This window comes from Poromitra crassiceps, assembly GCF_964638095.1.
Source record: "Poromitra crassiceps genome assembly, chromosome: 2".
NCBI classification, from domain to species: domain Eukaryota; kingdom Metazoa; phylum Chordata; class Actinopteri; order Beryciformes; family Melamphaidae; genus Poromitra; species Poromitra crassiceps.
In genome coordinates, this window is record NC_139624.1 from 3713188 (window position 1) to 3740955 (window position 27768).

At 43.7% G+C, this 27768-nt stretch overlaps 1 protein-coding gene across 1 annotated transcript in view; it reads right to left on the reverse strand.

Moving 5' to 3' along the window:
- syn3 (synapsin III) overlaps positions 1-27768 on the reverse strand; it is a gene marked incomplete at both ends in the record, with an annotated part of 317937 nt that overhangs the window by 231310 nt on the left and 58859 nt on the right. The window contains one exon of the mRNA XM_083657267.1: positions 5811-5902. Within this exon, the coding sequence (XP_083513393.1) occupies positions 5811-5902 (92 nt within the window). The remainder of the gene's footprint in view (positions 1-5810; positions 5903-27768) is intronic.

The window sequence follows — 27768 nt, forward strand, 5'->3', positions numbered from 1 at the left end:
AAGCGGCCCCGATAACAAATGAGCGAGTTCAGTGGGAGTGGAACTATCGATACGCCGGGCGGTATAGGTATCGGCTAGGTTTGACTGCCGGAGGGGCAGGTCTATTTTAAATTTAATGAGGTAATGATCTGACAGTGCTGGAGGGTATGTCAGGACTGACAGATCTGAGACGTTAATACCACGAGCGAGGACGAGATCAAGCATGTTGCCATTAGAATGCGTTTGTTCATGAACCAGCTCAGCAAAGCCAAAGGTGTTGACTAAAGATAGAAAGGCTTTGGAGAGTGGGTCAGCTTTACAGTTTACATGAATATTGAAGTCGCCGATGATAAGGATATTATCCGTGCGGGTTACGAGGTCAGAGAGAAAATTGGAAAATTCATCAAGAAAAGATGAATAGGGCCCAGGTGGGCGGTAGAGCATAACTAGGTAGAAGGCTCTGAGGCCAGCTATATTAGAGTGTCTCAAAGTATCTCACAGGATGAGAGCTTATACTTTTGATCCTGCAAAAGACTTAGATATCTGGCAACACTAACACTAAACTGTCTTGTCTTTAGCCCTTGTCTCTACTCCAAAACACTCTGAGTTACTGTGACACAGTCACCTGTCTGTCTTTAGACGTAGGGCTCTATTTTCCCCCTGGCCTTAAATTTGCGTTTATGGCTGGGCACAGCGCTATTAGTGGGCGTGGTCACGCGCATTCTCTAATTTCTCCGTTACGCTAAAAGCCAGAGTCTGCGGCGCTAACCATTTGACCACACCTTTTTAAGCGTAGAATTATTCACAAGTGTGGCCATTGGTGATCTCCAGTAAACCAATCACATTCTTCCCTTCCAAGCTCCCGATCCACGAAGCCACTCCAGTCCGGTTGCGGCTGCATGCTGTCATCTCTCCATGCCAATTTGGACATCTCAGCGCATCACAGATCCCTGAATAAAACGATTCAACTTACAGGCAAATACAGATCTGTTCAGCAGGGCTAATGGTCTCCCTGTACAATATAGAACGTTAACTATCGGTGACATTCCTGATACCATCCACTTCCATGATCTTTATATGTTGTAAACACATAACTTTCACAATAGTGAACAAGCCCCCCCCCCACTCGGCTCATTCAGGGCAGGCTTAGTTTTATAACTTGTAGGCTACCTGCTGCTCCTGCACATCACAGCACAGGCTAAATGATGCGACATAAATATACATTATGTAAAGTCATGGCATTTATTGAAAAAGTACGTGTCAAGTAAGCTAAGTCTTGTTGGAGTGGACCTCACAGTACAACCGTGTTACCATCAAACTTCCCACTTGACTATAACACGTTGTATTTGTGACAGCTATATGACCTGGATTACATGTATGTTTCACATAGGGTTGTGATTTGATTTTAGATTTTTATTTTGTCCAATATTGAAATGTTCTAGAATTGCATGTTGTGTTAACATAAATATTATTTATATCTACCACTTAGCCTACTTGATTGATTTAGTTGCTTTTTCTTGTCAAAATGTATTAAGCCCCAATGCATGCTGAGAGAGATGCAAATGTGTGTCTGTGTGTGGCGTTTGGTAGGGGAGGGAGGCACACAACTTGCCGTGGGTGCATCCTCGGCACACTGAATAAGGCCTGGTTTTGAAAAGCGTTAACCGCAAAATTAACACCCGTTGGGAAGATCGCTTTGGGCTGGTATTTAAGGCCGAAACGCTTATTCCGGCCTATTCTGGCACTGCGCCACGCATCTTCAGCGTAAAGCGCATTTCTGGGCATAAAAACATGACGGTATCTTCCCGACAGCCCAAACTGACACGGGACGATAGCGGTAGGTAGGCGTAAAGCGTGTTTTTTGCGTTTAAGGCCAGTTTAACGCCTAAGGCCACTTTAAGGCCAGGGGGAAAATAGAGCCCGTAGTCTCTACTCCAAAACACTCTGAGTTACTGTGACACAGTCAACTGTCTGTCTTTTTTCCCAATATTTTATTTAGCAATTTTCAAAACACTAACAAACAAAAACAAACAAACTCAGACACAGGAAAAAATAAGAAAAAAATACATATAGATCGACATGGACATGGAAATGGACCTTGGACCTAGCTGTGGTTCCTGATCTCTGGAAGAACTCTAACATTATTCCAATTCCAAAGATCAGCAGACCTAAAATTCTTAATGACCTGCGGCCTATAGCCTTAACATCATTGGTAATGAAAAGTTTGGAGAAGATTGTCAAAAGTGAAATTGTTAATGTAACCAGATCAGCTCTTGACCCCATGCAATTTGCATATAAGCCTGAGAGAGGTGTTGATGATGCCAAGTTATTTATTTTGAATTCTGTACACGAACACCTGGAACAAAAAAACACATATGCAAGATTACTTTTTGTTGATTTTTCCTCAGCCTTTAATACAATGCAACCTCACATATTAGTAGAAAAACTTATAAATTATTTTCACTTGGATCATCAACTCATCAGATGGATTATTAGTTTTCTTACTAGTAGAACTCAGACAGTAAGTATAAATGGAAAAAGCTCCAAATCGATTTTAATTTCCACTGGGTCACCGCAGGGCTGTGTTCTTTCTTCCTTTCTTTTTATTTTATATACAAACGACTGTCTTAGCAAATATAAAAATCACCATATTATAAAATTTGCTGACGACAGTGTTATCTTATCTCTTCTCAGTCAGTCAGACCAATCACATGGACCCATAATACAAGACTTTGTAGACTGGTGTGATCGCTCTCTTTTAGATCTAAATGTGTCCAAAACCAAAGAAATGGTAATCTCACCAAAACACATAGACATCGCTCCAACAACCATCCACGGAGCTGATGTGGAAATTGTCCAGAACTATAAATATCTGGGAACTGTGTTTGATGACAAACTGAGATTCAGTGACAATACAGATATTGTTGTAAAAAAGGCTCATCAGCGTCTGTACTGTCTTCGTAAACTAAACTCCTTTGGAGTCGACCAGAGAATTCTGGCCACGTTTTATTCTTCCTTTATTGAAAGTATTTTAACATTTTCATTTATCTGCTGGTTTTCATCCCTCTGTCAAAAAGACAAGAACAGACTGCAAGGTGTTGTCAACCTTAGCTCTAAAATTATAGGCAAAACACAAAGATCCCTAGTACAGTTTAATAGTGCACAAGTGCTCAAGAAAGCGCACAAGATAATCAATGACTCTACACATGTCCTTCATGTCTGTTTTGACTTAATGCCATCAGGAAAGCGCTTTAGACAGCCTGCCTGCAAAACAAACAGAAGGAAGTTTGGTTTTGTTCCAGAGGCCATTCGACTGGTGAACAGCCACAGTACAAGAAATGGTCAGTTTATCTAGACTAAGTCTGCACCTTGACCTTTTGATTTGAACACTTGAACAAGTCTAATATGCACTTGGATTGTATTGACTGAATTTAATTTATATTGATCTGACACCTATATTCCTTTGTGGTGTTGGATACATTGTAATCAGGGATCTTGCTTTATCAGTGCCATTTATTGTATTTATTGTCTTGTTTTTTGTATTGTTTTTGGATGTGTACAAAGTACAGCTTGTTTGCAGTATTCATGCCTTAAATTGCCCCTTGCGGGACTAATAAAGTTTTTTGAATTGAATTGAATTGAATGTGCTTGTAAAATATGTTAAGCATGGGATCCCACATAAGGGGTCCATGAGAAACCAACTGTTGTCTTAAGTAGCCCTAGTCTCTACTCCAAAACACTGAGTTCTAGCTTGAGAAGAGTCAGCTCAGTTAACCTGAACAAACGGTTAGCTAGCTAACTAGCCCGCAAACACTGATGTTAACGTTAACATAAATGCTAATGCTACCTGCTTCTAGATACGTTAGCTAGTGTGCTAATTAGATGTGTTCAACAAGACAGTGATGTTTAGCTATGCTTAGCTTGCTAATAGTTGTATCGAAACACTAATTCAGTCAGATGGATCAGTGATGAAATTATCAAAGTGGTAGGTGGTGTGTGAATCAAGTCAAACTCTTCTCCCATGCTCTCTCACTCTCTCACACACACACACACACACACACACACACACACACACACACACACACACACACACACACACACACACACACAGAATATGTAATCAAACATACATTAATGCCTTTAATCTGTGGTGCTTGGGAAACTTTTTTTTTTCATCTTGTGTTTATCAAATTGTTACACAATGTATGGACAGGCCAATCAGAGCGGAGTCAATCTTTTGGCTGAGAATAAAACAGATTGCTATCATAATAAATAATTTATAGGCAAAGCTTTCATTGGCCAAAGATCTAACATGAGAAGAACACATTCCAATCAATTCACTCTTTTGGCATTACAAAACGACTTACACAGAGCCAATATTGCCAATATTGGCTTTCTTGTGGATATTGAACCTGGGACCTTCCAGTTACAGGACAGTCTTCCAAAGCTTTAGGCTGCCCTGCCTTATTTGTGATCAGCCAATCAGACTACTTGCTTGAAACAAACATTGTATATGTTGTAGTCAAGCAAAGAAACAGTTTGGCAGCCAATGTCGCTGTTTGTGAATGAGGCTCTTTGCAGTCACACCATCTGCATCTAATTTGGCTGCAGCCATATCATCAATATATTCCACCCACACAATAACATCAGTGTTACTTTGCACAACAGGTTGCAGTGTTAAACCTGTAAACAATAATCAATAACTATAATCATCATCATAACTTCAATCAATAATGTTGTAACCTGTAACCCAGGCCTCTTACTGGTCTCACCACCCCTGGCCTGTAATTATCCTTGCATGGTTAGGCCGTTTCCTGCACAAACAAACTTCCAACACTGATAAGAAAGATGTTTGACGAGACTGCGTGATGAAACCGTGCCGAGGACAACACCGAGATTAGCTGATATTTCCCGAGAAGCTTGGGAAACAGGATGAGGATCGGTGGACTGACCCTGGACGGCATGCAGCACATTAGCTGATCTAATCAACCAATCACGATGCGAGTCCAGTCTGAAACTAGGCGGGATAAGAAGGAGAGAACTGTAGAACAGTAGAAATCTGTATCAGACCCAGAGAGAGACCTGTCGCATGCAGTAACGTGTAGTGTATTAGTGTAAGAACACTCAGGTCTGGCATTGAGAGACTACGTAATAGTTGGCATTGCTACCAATACACAGCTACGGCTTTATGGGAATTATCAGCACAGCCAGGGCGCTGATCACATTCCTCATTGTATAAGAGGCATTTTGTAACATTGGGAACATTGGGAAACACTGTGGCTGGCACTATGTGGCTCTGAGAACCAAGAAAAGGTAGAATGAGGTGAAAAGATTGAATATTTTTCATACTTCTGTGTTTTAGTAAAAGCATATAAGTATGACGGTAATCACCATCTTTGTTGTTTTTTTGTTCGCTCTTTTTTTTGGGTAGGGGGGGGGGGTATTTTTGCTTTTATTCAGATAGGACAGTAGGCAGACAGGAAAGGTGGGGAGAGAGAGAGGGGATGGCAAAAGACCTCAGGTCAGATTCGAACCCACGTTGGCTGCGCGAAGGACCGTGCCTCTGTCGTACGTGTGCTACTAGGTGAGCCACGAGGCACATAGCCGTCTTTGTTATTTTTGCCTTTCCCACTGGCATCATAATGTTCTAGCCTTGATTTGTCTGAGTGAAAGCAGCGTTACATGCACACAGTCATGCTTAATGCCACTGAGAGAAAAGAAGTGGAGTCTTTGTGCAGGCTCACTGAGGCAGCTCACAGATTGCATTGGCAAATGCGTCGAAAGCCGAGTCGCTGAAGGACTCGAGCTCCCCACCTGGCTCCACGTCTTACCTGACCACTTTGGTGCCCCCTTTGGTGACCTGCATGTCGACCGTGCAGCCTGAGATCACGTAGGACGCCAGGTTGATCTCTGAGAACTCCGCCTGGGGAAACACAAGGAACAAGAAACCACCCTGATTAGCTGTTACATCGCACAACGAAACGTCACGTCAGGTTTGTCGACAGGAAGTGAACTCAGTGACTCAGCGCTGGCTCAAGTGGTTCTCAGCTAAGTAGGGCATTTCTGTACTCCAGTGCATAAAAGGTCCTCTTGTTTCCTTTGGCTCTCTGACAGAAATAGACTTAAAAAGCGGAAGTAAAAATGTTCTATTGTGCTACTAGTTGCACTGCCACTAGTTGACCCGAGTGGATTTGACTTGTGAAGTTACAGAAATGGACTGGAGTGAGACCTCAGACCATGGGTACATCTATCTATCTATCTTATATCTATATAAAAGGGAGCTGGGCCTCTGCTTGTTTGTTTGTTTCTCTGTCTGTCCCACTGATGACATCATCAGTGATGTCATCAATTCACTCACTGAGTACATTCTTTTAATTTCACCACATTTCATTTCACGTTTCTGCACGTTGCACAGTGGAGAGAGAAAGACAGACCGAAGATGCGTTTCCATCCTCCATCCAATTTGTGCATGAAAAACTTGATTGTAAACACCAGAAAATGCGGGGGGGAAACTCCAAATATAGCAAAAAAGCTTTCACGCTTGGGGGAAGTGGAAAAGTTGGTGTATCGATAAAAGGTAAATGCGAGTAATGCAGTGGAAACAGATGAAGCTAATCTTGCGTTGCCAGTCTGCCAGAATGCCCGGCTCCGACAGACTCCCTTTCTTTAATTGATAAAAGATAGAACGAGGAGGAGGTAGGAAGAGAAGAGGGGGAGGGGGGTGCAGAGTGGCTGTGAGAGCCTGATTGAGGTGTGGTCCACCTGAACATGCGTGACTGTGAGAGCATGATTAAGGTGTGGTCCACCTGAACAGGCGTGACTGTGAGAGCCTGATTGAGGTGTGGTCCACCTGAACAGGCGTGACTGTGAGAGCCTGATTAAGGTGTGGTCCACCTGAACAGGCGTGGCTGTGAGAGCCTGATTGAGGTGTGGTCCACCTGAACAGGCGTGACTGTGAGAGCATGATTAAGGTGTGGTCCACCTGAACAGGCGTGACTGTGAGAGCATGATTAAGGTGTGGTCCACCTGAACAGGCGTGACTGTGAGAGCCTGATTAAGGTGTGGTCCACCTGAACAGGCGTGACTGTGAGAGCCTGATTGAGGTGTGGTCCACCTGAACAGGCATGGCTGTGAGAGCATGATTAAGGTGTGGTCCACCTGAACAGGCGTGGCTGTGAGAGCCTGATTGAGGTGTGGTCCCGCTCCTGAAACCCGCTTGATAAGCTTTGATTCATGTTGCCTTGCTTACTGGCAAAAGTTGCACCCTGTAAAAGGCTTGTTATGAACAGTGATGGAAATGGGGGGGGAACGACCTGGGAACAGTAAACGTTGAGAGGGAAAGGCATTCCTCCTCAGACTCCCCTTAAAAAATGTCTTGCAATGCAGTGGACAGAAGGTTTAGACCACCTGCCATGCGATGTGTTTTGATGGAAGAAGACCATTGTATTCTGCTCCGTGGATTATAGTTTATGTATGCTGAATTGAAGAGTGCCGCCTGGGGAGTCCGTCAAACTCCCAGAGATCCTCTGAAGGAGGAGCGAGACTCCACTTCTGGGAATGGACTTTGTGGACAGACGAGGACTATGGAAGGACAATTACATGTTCTCCCTGACTGCAGGGAGAAAATGTAATGCACTGAATGACTGCAGTGCAGAGATCCGTTGATGTTAATGCTCCCACTGAACTGGCTGACTTCGGCATTCCTGAAATTGTCTCCTTTCCTTCTGTCCCATTACCTAAACGATGACATTCTCTCATGGGGCCCGGTGTAGGAGTAAACTTGACCAGTCCAGGGGTCTCATCTATCAATGCTGGCATAGGATCCTTACTAAAACCATGACTAACCTGTCCAGTGACTACAGTATCTACTCGATCCAATCCGTATTTCACCACCCAGTACCGTCTTGCAAAGGTATCCGACACAGACATGTAGATGTAAAAAACAAAACAACAAACCTGTTTAAAGGTAAACAAGACAACTTATGCAAATAATCTACGCAAACTCTGACCCATCTTTAAGTCCAGTTGCTTAGTGGCGAAGACTGAGAAGTGCACACATACGCACCTTATCCCACACAAAGTAACTCTGAACCATCTTTAAGTCCAGCGCCCGCAGTTGCTTAGTGGCGAGAAGTCACGGAGAACATAAGCGCCTCATCCCCACACAAATTATTTCCAAATCCGAAATGCCAGACCGCCGTCCAACTGAAGTGCGTGCTTCCCTCTGTTGTGATAAGCGGAGATAATAGTTTTTTGCCATGAATGAGTTTGGAAAATATATGTAGACCTAACTTATGGGCCTGTATTTCGTTGTAAAAAAATTGTTTTGAATGAGCTCTCCTGTGTCAATAAAGTCTGTTTTTCCCCGTGCACCGCCCTGCCTCAAGTCATTGGAAATGTTTAGAACATTGGAAAAATCATAGTCTACCAGCCAACACTGGAATTTGAATGTCTGTGATTAATTATTTAAATGTGGTCATGAATGGGCTGTTAATGGTCATTTACGGTATTTATTTATTTATTTATTTATTTATATATGCATAGATAGTTCATTGGCAAAAACAGCCCAATAGATAACACATGCTGATACGCCATAGCCTATCAAAGTGAAAATGATTAGGTGAAAGTTGTAGACCTAATTATGATCTACAATAAGAACAAATATTACAAAGGAAATACGATACAAATATATAAATCAAATCAAATCATATAGGCCCAATAAAAGGCAAGATAAACATATCATAGGCTATATTGTTTTCATTGTAGGCTACCTTGCTTTATCTTCAAAACTGCATAATAATGTCAATGGAATGAAAAGAAAAAATCTAGGCTACAATAGGCTATCATAACATGTTGGTGCTATGGACACAATTGCAATGGGATGTGAGTGCCAAAATGTGACATTTACACTTGAAGTTGTACTCTTTGATTGAATGGTGATAAGAACATAATTGACACACATAATTAGCAAGCAGATGACAGAGATTACAGAGAATTTTTAATGGCAGAAATCTGTTAGAATTAAAGGACGGCTTTACTGATTTTCAACCAGATTTGTATCATTACAATGTCAGTAGTATGAGTAGATGGGCAGCCTTTACCTCCCCTCACTCAACCCACCTGGCTGATCTCCCTTATCATTCACATTTTTAGTACACCGCTCTGACGTGTTTTACGTCACGACCGCGTCAGAGCGGTGCATTACACATGCGGAAGAGCTGTTGATTGGAACTACAACTCTGTTGTGTGTGTGCCGCCATGGTGCCGCCTCTAGGGGGCCTCCACGTGCCTCCATAGCTCCAAAATCAAAACACTCCGTCAGCCATATTTTTAGCCCCGCATCGACTGCTAGCTAACTTAGCTCACCATGGCTCAACCATGGCTGAAGGAAATATTCCTGCTGAAATTGAAGAGTTTGATATGGATGAAGACGATTTCCAAAGTGTGCTAATAAACTCTGACATTCAGGGCTACTTAACACCATATGAGCCAGATTACAGTGCAGAGGAATTGCGCGGCAGTTGAGCAGGCCGCCGGAGACTAACCACAGCCCGGCCCCGAGGCTGCCCGTCCCGGGGACAAATTCTGCATTGTGCCGCTGCCGCAAATGTGCTCCGATGGATCGCTCTGCTACAGCGAGAGGCCATTTTCTTCTTGAAGAAGTCGCTGAATATGCCGAGGAACGACAGGGATGTGTAATGTTTTGGACCATGGATCTTTGGGGTTTAGAAACTTTTGTGAGGAGACGGAAAATAAACTAGAAGAGACAGCAGCATCGAGTGAGTACTGTAATAGCAGAACGTGTAGTACATTAATATACTGTTTTGGTCTTATAGTGGCATCCGGGAATAAATTAAATAATTATGTGATTATGTTTTTCATAGCGATACAACGATACGTGTAACAATACGTTACCATACTGTTTTGGTGTAAAGTTAGTCCTGATAGCTAGCAGTAGATTATGATGATAACCAATCGTTTTTTGCATAATAATATTTAGCAGAACATTTGTATGTAAGTCAAACGTTACACTGAAAATAGGCTTGCCGTTCTAATACTGTTTTTTCTTTGTTTGTTTTTGTTTTTTTTCTGACAGTGTCGCCTGATAGCCTATCGACATTTCCTCCAGTGGGGACTACAGTGCGAGAGAGGGAGGCATCGTCGTATTGTTTTGCCAGCGTGTTGTGCAGGCGATCCATGTACCCTTCACCTGATAAACAATACCGTGGCTTCCAGCAAACAATCCATGGCGTAAAAGAACATTTTCGAAATCTTAGAATTTGCTAGACATACATTTTTCATTTTCTGTAGGCTACATCTTATTATAAAATTTTGGATAGTGTTTATATATTGTCAGAACCTGTATTAAAATTTAAAATATATGTTGCTTTGGTTATTTGCCACTTTAATCAGTCATGCCGGTATGGGGTTGTAAAAGCTCTAGTGAATAGGTTGATATTTACATTAGATGCAGTAGATCCTTTGAGGTCTTTGAGCAGTTATTGCTGGCATCTATTTCTGCACCTGCATCAATACTACTGTGTTAAACAAAGAAACGTGAACTTTTTACTGTTGTAAAAACAAAGTATAAACACATGGGATGCAGAGCTGTTGATTTTCACACCAACCTATAAAATGTATTCATTTATGCCAGTAGAAATCACAGATCAGTTTGTCATAGAAATCCTACTGCATTTTCTAAGACAGTGGTCCTCAAACTTTTCATGTCAAGGACCCCTAAACTGTGCCAAATTAGACCCCTGACCCTCATTTGATAAGATTATGTCCAGAGCACCACATCTGATAAGATTTTTGCTTTAGATGTTTTATTACAGAAAGTGTATGAAACCCATGACCAGAAAAGCCACATTCTGTCATTGTGTTACTTATGGATTGAATTCACATCTGAATGAAAACATATTTGAATGATTTCAAATCCTTGACTTGCTGTGGTAAGTGATGTAAAAAAAGATATATCTATATATACTGTAGATAACTTTATAATTCACAAATTGAAATTGATGATATATGCCAAGTCCTGGAAAGTGAAAATGTAGACAGCGAGGGGAGGCTGGCCAGCGATGATGGTGAAAAGACAAGACAGGTAAAATCAAGCATTTTAAAACGAAATCAAAATGAATAAAATATGTACATTGCAGCTATCGACATAGAGCTGTAGATTTTTATTGCAAGCAGTCTTCCCTCAATATTTTCCGACTCTGAGCTGTCTCCGTAGCTAGAAAAGAACATTGATAGTCCTCTTTGAAATGACTACTGCAAACTCGCAGGTCCCAGCTAATGGAGCCCTATGCTAATGCTAGCTACCTACAGTAGGCTAGCCGTAGCGCTCAATCTTTTGGGAAACAATGCAAAATAAGCCCTTGCCCGTTTCCTCTGCTTCTCTCCTCTTCTTCGCCATGCACGAGCTAACTACACATTTAACCCTTGCCATTATCGTTTGATGAACGAAGTAAAGTTGAGTAGTAGCAAGATTGCGTGAATAATGTTGTTTTTTAGCCAGCGCCACCAGGGCCTGCCTGCGGGCTGGGCGTGGACTTATTAGAAGGCCACGAGCCCAGTGCATTGTGGGAAGTGGAGTATTTTTGCCCCTTCGCACCCGTCCCTCCCCTCCCACCGTCACCCCACCCCACAGAGTGGATTTTGTTTGATTTCTCTCACTAGGAACCATCGATTCAAAAACTTTCAACGGATTCCAACTCCATAGGTGCGTTACATTTAATAAATCTTCATATTCACCACGGTAAAGCCATCCTTTAAGTAGATAATCCATGGTGACAGGCTGCCTGTGTGTGCGCATTTGGCACAGTGGCGAGATGAGGGGATGAAAGTCACACAGCGCGCGGTGTGCCTCGGCACTGCTGACTGAAGCGAATACAGTGAGTAATACATGTTTCAGGTGCAATGTTATAATACACATAACATTCTCGCACCAAATCCCACTTTTTCCCCCTCCATCTCTGAATCAGACAGGTTTTATTTCCTTTTTTTCCTCTGTTGCACTAGTCATGCATTTACTGTAGCCAGCAACATGTTGCCACTCTTTTTCTTTTGAATTGATAATCAGGCTCGTTTATATGCGCTGTAAGTCATGTTGTGATTTGCATTGACCATTGGTTGGATTTGAGGATGCAGAGGACGGGATATGGGGCAGATCCCCGTGCGTAATCACTGTGGCAGCTGCTGGTAAGGAATCGCGTTCAGGTGTGCGCGCCGTCACTGATAGGTTAGTCATCAACACAGTCCCAGGAAACCTTAGTAGGGATTCTACGCAAGGTTTGATAGATGAGACCCCAGGAGAGGAAAGTATCAAATACATGACGTCCTCTGTGCTATGGCCAATAAAATTAAGGCTGATAAAAGATCCATTATCTATATATATATATATATATATATATATATATATATATATATATACTAATGTAGTAGGCGGGACCAACCTGGGGGTATGTGAAAAGCAGAGCCCTCGATTGGCTCTGAGAGGTTGTTTACAAATTAACCGCGATCTGATTGGACTAAACCCAGCACGTTTGTCTGAGCTAGCGATGCTGATTGAGTGACTGCAGTACCAATGCCACTAATGTCTCCAAATAGTTTAAATTCATGGCATAATGTAGAAAATGGTTGTTAAAACAAATCTTTGTTCAACATCTTTGTTCAACAACAACGTTATGTCCACCTTCGGTCGCTCTGAATAGCGCATCATAGCCAGTGTGCTTTCCAAAGTACTGGAAATAATTTTACTTGATCGGTTGAGCCTTTTTATTTCTACTACAGACAATCAGTTTGGGTTCAAGGCTAAGCTTACTACTGATCTGTGTATATACGCCCTGAAAGAAACTGTTGAATTGTATAGAAGGCAGAATTCTTCTGTGTTAATTGGTTTTATTGATGCCTCCAAGGTTTTTGATCGAGTCAATCATCAGAAACTGTTCTTAAAACTGAGTGAAAGGGGTGTGCCTGGCAGTATAATATGTACACAGTATATTGTCTTACTGGTATGCCAACCAGAGCATGCAGGTGAAGTGGGGGAATAGAGTCTCCACCCCCTTTGGTGTTGGTAATGGGGTCCGGCAGGGGGGTTACTCTCCCCTGCTCTCTTTAATTTGTACATGGATGACTTATCTGTCCAGCTAAGACTGTGTACTGGGTGTATGATTGGTGACACCCTGGTAAACCATCTTATGTACGCGGACAATCTGGCAATCTTTTCCCCCAGCAGTGCTGGGTTCCAACAGTTATTATTATGTTCTGCTTATGGTGTCAAAGTTGACGTTAAATACAATGCTAAAAAGAGTGTTGTCATGATCTGTAGAAAAAAGGGAGGCAGGGATCTCACTTTTCCTGCTTATTATTTGTCAGAGAATGTTCTGTCTGTTTGTGATAAAACAAAATATCTGGGTCACTTCATCACTGACCAAATGGTCTGATGATGACATGTATAGACAGCGGCGTGTGCTATATGGGCTAAATGTGTCCCAGAATGCCATCATAGCCATCTAACCAACCCTGTTTTTAGTGCTGTGAGATACAACTCACGAATGTGGTCCTATTGGTATAGGTGCATTCTATAGATCTTAATTCTTTCTTGTGTGTTTTATTTTTCTTAACACGTTGAGTGCCATAGCCGAGATATCTCGTCTTACATAATCCAACGGTTAAGTGCCATAGACGAGCTATCTCGTCTTACATAAACATTTTTTTTTTTGGACGGTGGGACATCAATCAACTCCTTTTACGTCTTCTATATCACTATTGGGAGGAAGAGAATGTGTATAATCTATTTTACCGACCACTAAGTGGCGACAGTTCTCTCCCAAGACAGAGAGAAGCCACAGCCAGCCACAGCCAGAGCAGCCAGCCAGCGCGCTGGAGAAAGCCACAGTGTAATTTTCAAGGAAGCAGCTCGGCGAAAACTCCCTCGATCCCACACACACACACACACACACACACACACACACACACACACTCGAGCACCCCCGCGCATAAATAAGACCAGAATCGCAAAAGCTTACTCAAACCTCAAGAAACAGTTTTACAATCCAGACGGCCGCGGAGAATCCTTCCCCCGCAGCACAGACGGAGGGAGGAGCCCGGAGACACACACACACTCTCTCCCTCTCTCTCCCCCTCCCCCCAGTCCCGAGAGAGAGAGAGAGAGGAGAGAGAGAGAGAGAGAGAGAGAGAGAGAGAGAGAGAGCACACACAGAGCGGGAGACAGACACGCCGCGGGGGCAAAGAACGGACAGAGATCCCCTCCCCCCAGAGCCGCGGAGCAACGTGCGAACACACACACACACACACACACACACACACACACACACACACACAATACAGTATACAGTCTCGCCCAAGGGCACCCACAATCACAGGCAGGTGACTGTTCTGCTGTTTGATTGAATTTCACAAAACTGCGATTATCTCAGCTTGCTGTCTCATACGCTAAAACCATGCTGTACTCAACGGCTAATATCTACATAACTACTAACTCTGCAAACTAACTCTTTTAGACAGAGAAAGCACACATTCTATTAGTTATTTTTAGATGATTGGTGTTCACGAAGTCTTAACAGAAAAGAATCCTCGGCTGTTGTAAAATGAGCCAGAATCCTCAAAAAAAAACCTGGCACAACTTACCTACAGGATTGAAAAAATGGCTGGCACTCAATGTGTTAAGTGTTGTTCATGTATGTGTTTTTCTATGGACCTTGTCTCTGATAATAAAAGTTGATTGATTGATTGATATGCTTTCAGAGCATCATACGCTATTCAGACTGATGAATAGCGTATGATGCACTAAAGTAACGTAATAACAGAGATCAACTTCAGATATAACTTGTGAAACTACTATAGCAATCTCGACAATTAACATGCATGTCCACAGATTGCATAACGTTTACGAATGGTTTATTGAAATAAACATTAAGTGACTGATACATTCATTGTTGCCAATGTGGAATGAGCACTAGATTGACACATTTTACCCGTGCGTGAAACACAAGAACCTGTGTATAACATCGCCATCTCTATTATAATGGGTTTAATAAATTGTGGCTATTGTAAGAAAAAGTATAAAGGGAAATGCATTGCAAACAGAAGTGCAAAACTTACTTACCATGAAACGCCATGATAAAGTGCATGATGGTGATAAACGTTATTCCATTATGATACTCCACAAAGTAGTACCCGGCACCGGGTGTAGCGATGCTTATACAAAGCGCTGGTACTGCTGTTGTAGCCTTGCATATCTTGCAGGTGACAGTTTTATCTGCTCAGGTAAACTATTATTACTATTTACAAACTGTGAGTCCGCCATGTTTGTAATGCTCTCTTCTTCCTCTGTTATCTCATTTCTGCTACTTTGGCAATCAAAACACCCACAGCACCCCCCAGTGGCATATATATATATATATATATATATATATATATATATATATATATATATATATATATATATATATATATATATATACGCTCAGCAGAATCCTTAGATTCTATGTGATCAAATGTCCCAAAACAGTGATCAGAAATAGCCCTCCTGCCCTTGACTTTGATGTTTACAGATGTAGCTCAGCTCGTGGCCCTCAGGAAACCCTGGTTTACTCTGAACATGTTTCCATGTTTACCCAGAAAGGAAGTGGAGACATGGCCGGGGGCAGCGGGGTCACGGGGGATCAGGCCCGGCATTAGCGGGGGGCCTGACCGGGCCGGGCCCCCCCATTCCCCAAACTGGCCCCCCCATTCAAAAAAAAAAAAAAAAAAAAAAAAAAAATTGGCTAAAAACGTTTTTCCGTTTTTCTGTTTTAAAGTTTAAAACGGAATCTGGCTGTCATTAGGCATTGATTAACTGAATGCTATTGCTAACTGTTACTTTGAACATCCATTTGCAATGATTCTGGCTGGATATTAACTATTGTAAATTTGTCACAATGAATGCAATTTGTGCACAATGTGTAAATACATTTCATATTAATTGTTTAGGCCTAATTATTTGTAAAGTCACAACACATTAGAGATGTGTGTAGTTCTTCATAGATTTAGCCTCTTCATTTTGCTCTCAGATGCACCAGGTTGACAAATTTTACTTTAAAATGTACAAAATCTTCTTCTGGGGGAGAATCCCCCCGGACCCCCCTTGGGTAGCTTGGCCCCCCCAAGCTAGGGGCAGGCCCCCTCTGTAACTTGGGTCTGGAGCCGGGCCTGCGGGGGATGCACGGCGGGGGCAGACCGCGGCACGTTCCCCGGCCAGCTGGTCGTCTCAAGGCCGTGCCGCTCCACAGGCTGCAGGTACAGAAAGCCCCCATGGGAGGACAGGAGACCAACCAGCAGGGTCGACCTCCACATCAAACGCTGCCATTTGTTAGTCTTCACTGCACTTTTCAGTATGAGAAGTGACATGGAGTGGGTTTAATGGCCTCTAAACGAGTTGCCTGCTGACTCTCAGTAGGGAGAAAATTCAATTTGGCATGTCTGGTCAATGACCAAGAAAAACATTACAGAATCCAGCTATGTTTCAGAATCTGACCGGAGCAAGACTCATTGCAGTGTAAAACAATGAAATATTATTATTATTAAAGTCTAATTAAAACGCCCTTCATAGAAGTAGCCCAGGAGTCCAGCTTGACGTTTGACCACCAAAATCTAATCAGTTCATCCTCGATCCATATTACGTTAACGAACTTGGAAATGGCATTCATGAGGTCACAGTGACCTTGAACTTTGACCTTTGATCACGAAAATCCAATCAGTTCATCCTCGAGTCCAAGTCGACATTTGAGCCAAATTGGAAGAAATTCCGTCAAGGCATTCCTCAGATATTGTGTTAATGATCTTGGAAATGGCGTTCGTGAGGTCACAGTGACATTGAACTTTGACCTTTAACCACCAAAATGTAATAATTTCATCCTTGAGTGCAAGTGGATGTTTGAGGCAAATTTGATGAAATTCTGTCAAGGCGTTCCTCAGATATCGCGTTAACGAACATCAGATATACGGACGGACGTACCGATACGGACAACCTGAAACCATACAGTTACTGTATGGTGAATCACCTGGAAGTTTACCACTTAAAAAAATGTGTTACCACCTTACACAAAAAAGCAGCGCGTTGCTGGAAGAGCTTGCAACATTCCCTCAATAAATAAAACTAGAAATCTTGCGCGCCTGGGGTGGAGACACTGGGGATGATGCACCATGGGCACTAGGGCATTCACCAACTAGTCGACTAGCCGACTAGTAAAACCCCTAGTCAACAATGTGCATAGTAGTCGACTAGTGTTAATTTTGTCTGCTATTTTTTAATTTAGTCTTAGTCTTAGTCCCGTGTTAAATGTCCTTGTTAGTCTTTATCATATTTAGTCAACCTCATCCTGTTTTTATTTAGTCAAGTTTTAGTCGACTAAAAGTTTGAGTATTTTAGTCTAGTTTTAGTCAATGAAAACTGTTGAATCTGCTGATGCTTGCACTAGTAATGGTAATTCGAAGCAGTGTTGGCAACTTTTTCCCAGGGAAAGTAGCTAATGGTGACTCTGCCCACCCGGGCCAGTGTCGGCGTACGGCGGTAGCAACGACAAGTGGACCGTATTTACAGTCCCTGCTCAGCCCGCAGCTGAGGGGAGAATGGAGGGAGGCTGGCTGTGCTGTGTGGAAAGCACTCGGACTTCTCTGGATATAATGTAGACAAGCAAGGGAACACAACGCCTCATACACATAAGACCCTTAGCGAAGACTGGGCGGGTTCTGTTGTAACTACTATAAATGTTTTTAAGACAGCTAAATGTCAGCTAGATCTATAATGCTGCATCACAGGAACCTGAACTGCTGCATTGAGGGGGGGAAACAGTCTATAATTAGTGTTCATTTTGTTGTCTATTTTTAAATTTAGTCATAGTCTTAGTCCTGTGTCAAATGTCATTGTTAGTTTTTATCATATTTAGTCAACCTCATCCTCTTTTTGTTTAGTCAAGTTTTAGTCGACTAAAAGTCTGAACATTTTAGTCTCGTCTTAGTCTTGTGGAAAAAGGTAGTTGACTAACATTTTTCGTCATAGTTTTCGTCGACGAAATTAACACTACGTCATTCTTGGTTTTACTCCGTTTCGAACCTCGAGCTCTCACTCTAGTGCCATATCGCTGCCATAGCAGCGCCACTGGATGAACTAATTTTTCTCCAAAAATGACCTTTTTGAAACAACCCATCCACCAGTAGGTGGCATGTTATACGCGGCCACCCACTTACCAATCCCTGTGATTGCGTCAGGTCCGCCCAATTCTCATGCAACTCACTTCTGCATTATCCAGCCCACTGTTTGGTCGCTCATTGATTTGCTCCGTTTTTGCTAACATAAGTTGCATTCTTAGCCGAAGCTACCGCCGTCTAATTCAGCCTAACAAACTACAGGCTTTCAGTGGACGAGACCCAGACAGGCATCGGGGCTCCGAACCTGTCCTCTTCGCCTCGGGCGGCGGTTCCGGCTTCATTGAAAGCTAAGAGTGTTTTCGCCTTCTATTTGTTAGCTCATAAAACTGTCTGCTAAGTGTTGCTTTTGCCGCCATGCAATAGCTTCTACTAGCTTTTCTTGACCTCTCTCCTCGGCTGAGGAGTTTCATTCTGAGATTGACTAGCTTGGTTAGCCGCTAGCTTTCAGCTTGCATGGTTACGCTCGCTTCCCCGTGTTGTACTCATGGTAGAGGCTCGCTTTCACAAGCTTGTGTTAGCTCGCGCCTGTCTCTCAGGTTCATTACGCTAGCATTAGCTAGTCTGCTGCTAGTCACGCTTGCTTTTCCTGTGGGTTTAGACAGGCTGTGTTAGCTTTGCCTTTCTGCCTTCGGGTTAGGCATTATAGCCGCTTACACTACCAGTGCACATGCACGTGTGCTAGCCTGCTGGATTTGCTTGTAGCTTCTTCACAGATTAGCTAGTAAGTTCCTCTCACGCTAGCCGTTAGCTAGCCAATAGGCTTGGTGACTTTCTTCCCTGTTCTTCAGGGTGCGGCTTGGAGGTTGCTATAGTTCACTTCAGAGTTGCTAAGCTTCCTTCGTTAGCTTCTTCCCCTCTTGCTTAGCTATGGATAGGGTTGAACAAGCTAGAGGGTGCGCGTCAGGCGACCAACATGCTAGGTGTGTGTTCTGCTTAGGGCACGAGCACGCGGCACGGGCACTTCTCGACCCTCGTACTTGCAGCCGCTGCGCTGTTATTCCGCACGGCGGTGCTGCGTCAGACAGTAGGAAATCTGTTTTGGGTCTGTTGCTACGGCCGTAAACCGTTTTGCTCTGCCTAGCAACGGTTTACAGCTGCCGTAAACCGACCCAAAACAAGGACGGCTTTCCTCGCTACTTCAAAGGGCTTTATACTCTCGCGAACATCTATTGTTATATTCAGTTTGTTTGAAAGTAATTTTGTGGTTATGGCCGAAGTGGCCGCTGTAAACCGTTTCGTTTCACTTCCTGATCTGCCCGGTCCGCACACAGACTATAATCATCAGCACTCACCAATTCACTCGGCATTGGTCTCATCTACTATTAGAGGTAAGATGTGAGGCATTGATATTAAATATAGACTGTTTAATAACAATCGGAAATCTTGCTCGTAGCTGCTTTAACTAAACAGAATTTAAACTATTTGGAAACATTAGTGGCGTTGTTACTGCAGTCACTCAATCAGCATCTCTAGCTCAGACAAGCGTGCTGGGTTTAGTCCAATCAGATCGCGGTAAATTTGTAAACAACCTCTCAGAGCCAATCGAGGGCTCTGCTTTTCACATACCCCCAGGTTGGTCCCGCCTACTACATTAGTTATGCCTGCATCTCAATAGCCCTGCTGCCTGGTTGTATTTGAGACCTTTTGACGTGAGTTGAGCATTTTTATTGGGGGGGGGGGGAACTGACTAAGTCGACTAGTCGACTACCTTTAGGGACGACTAGTCGACTAGTAACATCCACTAGTCGTGAATGCTCTAATGGGCACACTTTTTTGGGGCAGGGAGGGGGTGACTAAACTCGTGCCCCGTCATCCACATCATTGGGTATGACACCACTTGACGATTGTGGGGCATGACATGACATCAGTCGCTCAGTGTTTTCCAGTTGACCATTGCCCCACTGCCCGCTGACCTTGTCGTCTCTGTCAGGGATTGGCTGTTTAGAGTGTAGCCCTAGAGAGATCTTCCCCCAAAACCGGACAGGCAAGCTCCTTTGATGTCGAGCTTGCCTGTTCAGTGATGATGTCATCAGTGATGTCACTCAAGCAACCGTCATGTTAGCTGAATGATGTCATCAGTGATTTCATGCAAGCCAATTGTAATGTCATCAGTGATGTCACTCTACAATAGTGACATCATTGGTGACATCATCAGTGGGAAACAGGGAAGGGATGTGATGATGTCACAATGGCTCTGTGAGTGTGAAGGCCTAAAAACATAATGGTTGTAGTGCCCCCCCGTGGGCGGATTTCCCCCCTCTTTTTTTGCAACAGATTAATTCCAGAACCCGACAGCTCTCTGAACAAAATCCTGCAGTTGACCCTCTCCTCAACCCAGCAGCACCTGGCACTATTCAAAGCATGTTAAGTCAGTGACTATCTCACACACACACGTCAATGCTGTGATCATTTCATCCTGGCTTTACTTGAGCTGTTATCTACATGAAAAGAAAGCATGAGCAACATTGCCATTTTCTCAGAGATACATTTCCTTTTCTTCCGGTGCTGTGGCCCCATAAACTCTGTACGGGGGAGTAAGCCTGTCTCTGAAGCAATATGCGCAAATGTGACAAAACTCTCCTCTTTTGCCATGTGAAAAACGCCCCCACCCCCCCCTCTTTTAATGATTGTGTTGCTCCCTCCTGGAGCGGGGCGGGGGGCGGGGCAGGGGGCGAGGGGATGCCGTAATCTCATTTAGGGACAACGAGGCGCCTCCGAGACTCGCTTGGCTCTCTTCCTTTTCTCAGCTCTCCTCTCCTGATACTCCCTCTGAAAGGAACATCTGTGCTCAGCAGCCAGCACACGCCTTGCCAAGAAAGACTCTTAAACGCATGCAAATACACAAACACACGAGCGCACATGCACGCACACACACAACGCGCACACACACACACACACACACACACACACACACACACACACACACATACACACACACGTAGCTACAGACACATCCTGCAGTAGTGAGTGCATCTCCCGGGCAAATCCCCAGCAGAGAGGCCTACGTTGACTTTTGATAAAAGCAGAGAGTGCATGGGCGATGTTTTTGGCAAGAGCCAAACATCGTCTGTGATTGGCCGGTTCTGGGCAAGAGGCGCGCGCTAAAGGCTGCTGTCATTGGGCGGTAATGGATGAAGCAGTTGGCTGGCCGGTCCAGGAGGCGGGACAGTCGAGCCTTTTCACAGCACCATGGTAACCATGGTACCCATCACGGTAACACATTCAGACACTTGTCTCAGAGAGGCTCCTGTCCTGGGAAAGGAAAACAGGAAGTGATACATGGGAAGAGTGATTCTTCTCATCTGCTGACCCACGGGCGGCCATGTTGAACTAAGACTGGCTCCGAGCCGGCCTGCTGGTGGAAGCAGCTCCAGGACACAACAGGGTCGGGATTAGGATGGAAATGGACCGTAAACTGAATTCAATAGAGAGCCAAAGTCACACCCAATTCGTTAGGCATAATGAACCAAAGGATTTCATCCACCATTCATTTTTCCATAAATATTTCGGAAAATCCATCTATAAATAGTTTTACTTGGTCAAACCAAGCGATTCAGCTATATTTAGAGTCAGGAGAGGCCATAGAACATTTAACTCGGACCAAAAACTAAACGAAACAATATAGATTTTTTTTAATCCACTATTTTAAGATATACTTAATTACTTTTGCAGAAAGACTTTATTGAGAAATAATAATAGCAATCACCAGGCGGGCAAGATTCTGCAATATTCCACGTTGAATCACATGTATGCTGAGAACCACCAATTAAAGGTCCTATCTGTAAGCAGCAGGCTGTTGGTTACTTTGTAACGTTAACTCATAAAAGTCACTTGAAAATGGCAACCTGGACAAATTATCGGTCAGACCAGTCTTGAGATGCCCAGGAAGGATTCTGGATGAATTATCAGACATTTTTGTGGCAGGTTTGGTCGTGTTTTGATTTGATTTGATTTGATTTACTTTACTTTATTGGCTTTATTTTTTGGCTGTGGGGAAATGTATATTCACGGTAGTGTGAGCCAGGAAATACCCTGCTTCCCCTCTATTATACAGTACCGTCTAATGCCTGGTGTTGACCAAACTGAACAGTTAAACAATGTTCCATGACCATAAGCATAACGGTCGTAACGTTAAGCATATTTGCGCCTGTTGCATTACTTCACACAAGACGATGGTAACGTCGTTATTAGTGCAGCTTGTGGTAATCTATATATAGCGAGCGGACTCCTATTAGTTAGCGTTAGCTGGGTTTAGCATCAAGCTGACATTATAATCGGCAGTCTTACTCTAGCTAACTGCAGTCAGTCAAACAATGTTCCATGACCATAAGCATAACGGTAGTAACGTTAGGCAAATTCTTTTGCAACTGTTACATTACTTCACACAAGTAGTTGTGTGAAGTCTGTCTAGATAAACATTTCTTGCTTTTTCTGTTTGAACTTTTTACTGGAGTCTGTGTTGTTGTTTGTTTTTGCAGGCATAGCAAACATAACGTTAGCCGCTGCCTGTTAGCCTTCTTCTTCGTTGGTATATTTCCGGCCAGAGCCAGGAGGACAAGAGGCAGGCTCGTGAACGCGCAGAACATCACATCCGCCAAATTTGCCGGGAAATCATGACCAGCGACCAGCAGAAAATCCTGCAATATCTTTGAAATGGGTGAACGCACAGAGACGCGCCTGGGCTAATTATTTAAGTTACGGAACGGCACATTCACACGTAGAAAACACTTTGTGAATGTTTATTTTCTGCCAGAACCTACCTTTACCTTTAGCTTTAAGGCTTGCTCCCGAGCCACGCAATGAGTAACAAGTGGTTTAAGTGTACGCTATATTAAGAATATTTTCTACGGATGCACGATAATTATCGGACCGCTGAATTATCGGCTGATATGGCCATTTTGCGTTATTATTTATTATTCCGATAATGGACATTTTTCCATTAAATAAAAGCCGATATTACGGCGCCAACTTGGCTTTGTTTTGCATTGGAAGCAGAGCTATATTGTTGTCGCATTTGCAATTTGCAATACATGTCCCGCAAGGTTTCCGAGATGAGGGGAAAGTCTGAAATGGCGTTACGTGAAACCAAACGTGGGGATGAGGTAGCGGATTTGTTTAGCGTTAACGTTAGCTGTTGTGGTGGCTAACGATAGCTATCTGGCCGTGGCCTACCTAGTTCAGCAGGCAGCCTACCTAGTTCAAACATCCTCCCATTTAAAGCACTTCATACTCCCAGAACTGGCGTAAACCATAGAGAACCTCATGCTTTACCCGAAATGAAACATCCAGGGTTTGTGTCTTAACTCCAAAAGCAACCCGCTAATGTTACATGTAAGCTAACATGAAGCTAACTAGCTGCTGGGCAGAGTCATGATCTGTATGGAGACCAATAATAAGGGAAACAAATAAGCACATTTACATTAAAACACCAGTCATCACATACTGTAGTGTCTTTTCTTTAATCTGGAGGGAGCATTTTTCAGTAAAAAGTGAAACGACACAGATATGATGGCTTATAGTGAGGCTTTCCATGCCTGCCCCATTCACTTCAATAGAACTGGCCCCAACGCAAAATTCAGACAACCCATTTAGTTGCCAGCAACATGACAATAAGAGTCTAAATTACTATGCCTTTTGTTTTTTATCTGCAGACTAAGCAACTATATGCTTTCGGTTCCAATGTATGAAAGCCTTTATTTATTTTTTGTATTGAGTAATTGTATTGCGTGATACACTTTACTAAAACAATCATATATCAGAAGTGTTCTGGAATATTGAATCATCAATCAAGAACTTGTATTTTTTATACAAAAATGTGAAAAAATTATCGGTTTATATCGGTTATCGGCCAGGAGGAGCATATATTTATCGGTTATCGTATCGGCTGGAAAAAATCCATATTGTGCATCCCTAATATTTTCAGTGCTTTACCTTGCTGTCAAAACAGCCCTTTGATTTGGCACTATCTTCTTGACCGTAGACCTTCCGTATTCCTCCACATGCCGCGCACTGTATTACGCCACAAGATTTCTGTCTGACCCAAACAGCGATATGCAACGTTTTGGTTTACAGCGGGGAAAATTACAAATGGACCCAATCATTGGTGGGTTAGCAGAATCAACAGGTGCCAGGATGAGAATCAAACCTTTTCAGCCGCTTGTTGCTGGACCCCACACACACACACACAGCAGAGCATGTGAGCGGAGCGAAGCGGGGGGATTTTGGCTTGAGCGGTGAGCGGTACCGGAGCGAAAGTTGGAGCGGCACCGATCACCCGCTCAGTCCCGCTCCAGTTTCGGTCACATGTTTGAACCAGAATGCATCGGTGCGTGGCCATGTGCACGCACACTATTTTCTTGCCAGCTGCTGCGAGACGAGAAGGAAGAGAGAAACAAACATGCAGCCGACTCTGCTGAGCTCATGTTATTTGTAGTGAGCAATGCCCATTGCCCAGGCGTTTAAACCACCACTTTTTTGGAAGTTTAGCTTTTTTGCCACATCCCCCCAACATAACCAAGATACACCATGCCTTACCAGCACTGTCCGCTCAGTTTACAGTGAGCTACAGTCGTGAAGTTAGTAATTATCGCCATAGAATGGAGGCTAATGGTACAGCTGTTAAAAATCTGCCAAAACACACATCTCACGGCGCCAAAATACATGTTGTGCTTCAGGTACTCACCACATGAAATATTAATCCAAAATGCACATAATCTGTCTTTTTGGAAGGGAAAGAGGTTGGCGGCCATGTTTGGAAAGTAGTGCCGGCTACCTCTTTTCCTACTAGCCTACTGCATTTTGGTTTTATCTGATGGGCAATGCTAAGATGTTTGATCATTGACGTTGTGTTTAACCCTTAAAAGAAATAATCTTGTCACTTATATGGCATTTCGCTTCAGAATTATCTTAGGCTTTTGTGAAATGTAGCCAAACCTTTTGACCACTTTGCACGTGCAGCCACCCTGCCTGTCAAGCAAACAAATGAACGAGGGGGCGTGCCGAATTAAAACTTTTATTAGACAATCGATGTGTGCACGGGCTTGCAATGTGCACAGCACCAGTGACAGAGCGCTTGAGAGCGGAGACAGAGAGGGAGAGAGAGAAAGAGAGGGGAGGGGGAGGGGGAGGACCCACGGCAACTAGTATCAATAACAGTATCGATAAGCTCGGACCTTATTGATTTTCGGGTTTTGATAAATTTGGAACCGGGCCCTTATGGAACCGGGTCTCGAGCCCCATCCCTAGGCAGCACACAGTAAACAGTAAACACCCTGCAGGCAGCACACAGAGCCCATGTGGAATCTCCAGCAGTATTTTTAGATTGGTGCTAATCTGTGTCATGGAGGTTCAGGTGGGTAAGGTGCCTTCTGTTGGAGTCACGAGTCAACTGCTAAACAGGGAATGAGACTTTTGTCCTCTGGCAAGAAGCTGCACTTAAAGTCACAATCAGAAACCTCATATAAATACGTGCTCCAAGTTAATAGTGATCAAACCCGTAAACAGTTCATAAAGCTTCTCGTGATGCGTTTTAAGCTAAGTTCACACTAAGTGCTCCGATTCCTCGGCGGGCGGGTTTTGGTGGTCGGGGACAAACTCCCTAATCAGAAGCAAATCACGTTGGCTCGGCACTCGCAAATCGGCGCTCGCTTGTTAACCCTCATGAAAAAGTACTACTGAATCACTACACAAAACCTATTTGTGTAGTAGTGGCTATGTAGTGACATGTAGGAATGGTGCAGTGAATCTGTAGTTTATACACACTACTCACGACACACCAGTAGAGTTCTGTAGCAAAACAGTAGTGTTTCCAGTAGTAATCAAGCAGTGAATTTTGCTACTTGGTGTTAGTAGTGAAAAAGCTGTTAAAACACTACTGCTTCACTACACAGACATTTAAATAGTAATCATGTGGTTTTACTAATTTCTCATAGGACGAATCAGCGTGATGTCACAGCCACCCAGAAATGCGGCAGTTAACTAGTATGAGTTGTGCCAAAGAAACGTTAATATCTCAAAAACTATACATGACATCGCTTATATTTTGACATTCTGAGCGAGAGCAGAATTAGCTCGAGAGTTTGATGTAGGATATATGCATGTCATGTTAAACTTGTGTGAACTGTTACAGTTTTTAAAATGTAAACAAGGTCAGCCAGTTATAGAGACAGACACTCAAGCTTCCCAAAGCTCAGGCTCCATAAGGTCCCATTGCCATTTCCACCCAGGTAGGTAGGTAGGTAGGTAGGTAGATACTTTATTTATCCCGAAGGAAATTGATGTACCAGCAGCTCACATACAGTTAATAAAAACACACAGTAGACAATATTAGAAAAACACAGTAAAAAAATATATAAAAAGATACTAACAGACCGTGTGCCAAGCCAAAACCAAAAGTGACCGAGTGCCTAATAGAGAACATTTAATAAATAAAAATAAAAACAGGCAGGGCTAAAAAACAACAACAACAACACACGCAGCAGAGACAACAGAGCGAAGGCACACATGACCTCACTTCCCCCGCTGGGAAGAGTTAAAAAGTCGAACGGCTCTGGGGACAAATGATTTCTTAAGTCTGTCTGTAGAGCAGCTCAGTGACAGCAGCCTGCCACTGAACAAGCTCCTCTGGCCTACTATGGTGGAGTGTAGTGGGTGGCTGTCATTGTCCATGATGGACAGTAGTTTGTTGAGAGACCTTCTCTCCGCCACCTTCACCAGAGAGTCCATCTCTCCACCGATCACGGAGCCCGCTCGCCTGATCAGCTTGTCCAGCCGCATCGCGTCTCTCACTTTGACATTGCCTCCCCAGCACACCACAGCATAAAAGAGGACACTAGCGACCACAGATTCATAGAAAATCTGCAGGAGTTTCTTACAGATGTTGAAGGACCCCAGCCTCCTAAGGAAATAGAGCCGGCTCTGCCCCTTCCTGTATATGGTGCCCGTGCACTCAGACCAGTCCAACTTGTCATCCAGCTGCAGTCCAAGATATTTATAGGACCTGACCACCTCCACCTCAACCCCCTCGATGGAAACTGGTTGCATGGGTGGCCCGGCCCTCCGATAGTCCACCACCATCTCCTTTGTCTTGGATTTGTTCAACTGCAGCTGGTTGGACTGACACCATGTGACAAAGTTATCCACCAGGCCCCTGTACTCCTCCTCCTGTCCACCCCTCACACACCCCACGATGGCAGTGTCATCTGAGAACTTCTGCAGGTGGCACGTCTCCGAGTTGAACCTGAAGTCAGATGTGTAGAGGGTGAAGAAGAAAGGAGAAAAAACGGTCCCCTGTGGTGCACCTGTACTGCTAACCACAGTCTCTGATGTGCAGCCCCCTAGCCTGACATACTGAGGTCTGCCAGTGAGGTAGTCTATTATCCAGGTCACAAGGTGTGGGTCCACTTGCATCCCCGCCAGCTTGTCCCTCAGGAGGAGCGGCTGTATGGTGTTAAATGCACTCGAGAAATCGAAAAAGGTGATTCTCACAGCACCGCCTCCTTTATCCAGGTGAGAGTAGCACCGGTGAAGCAGGTAGAGGATGGCATCCTCTACACCCACCTTCTCCTGATAGGC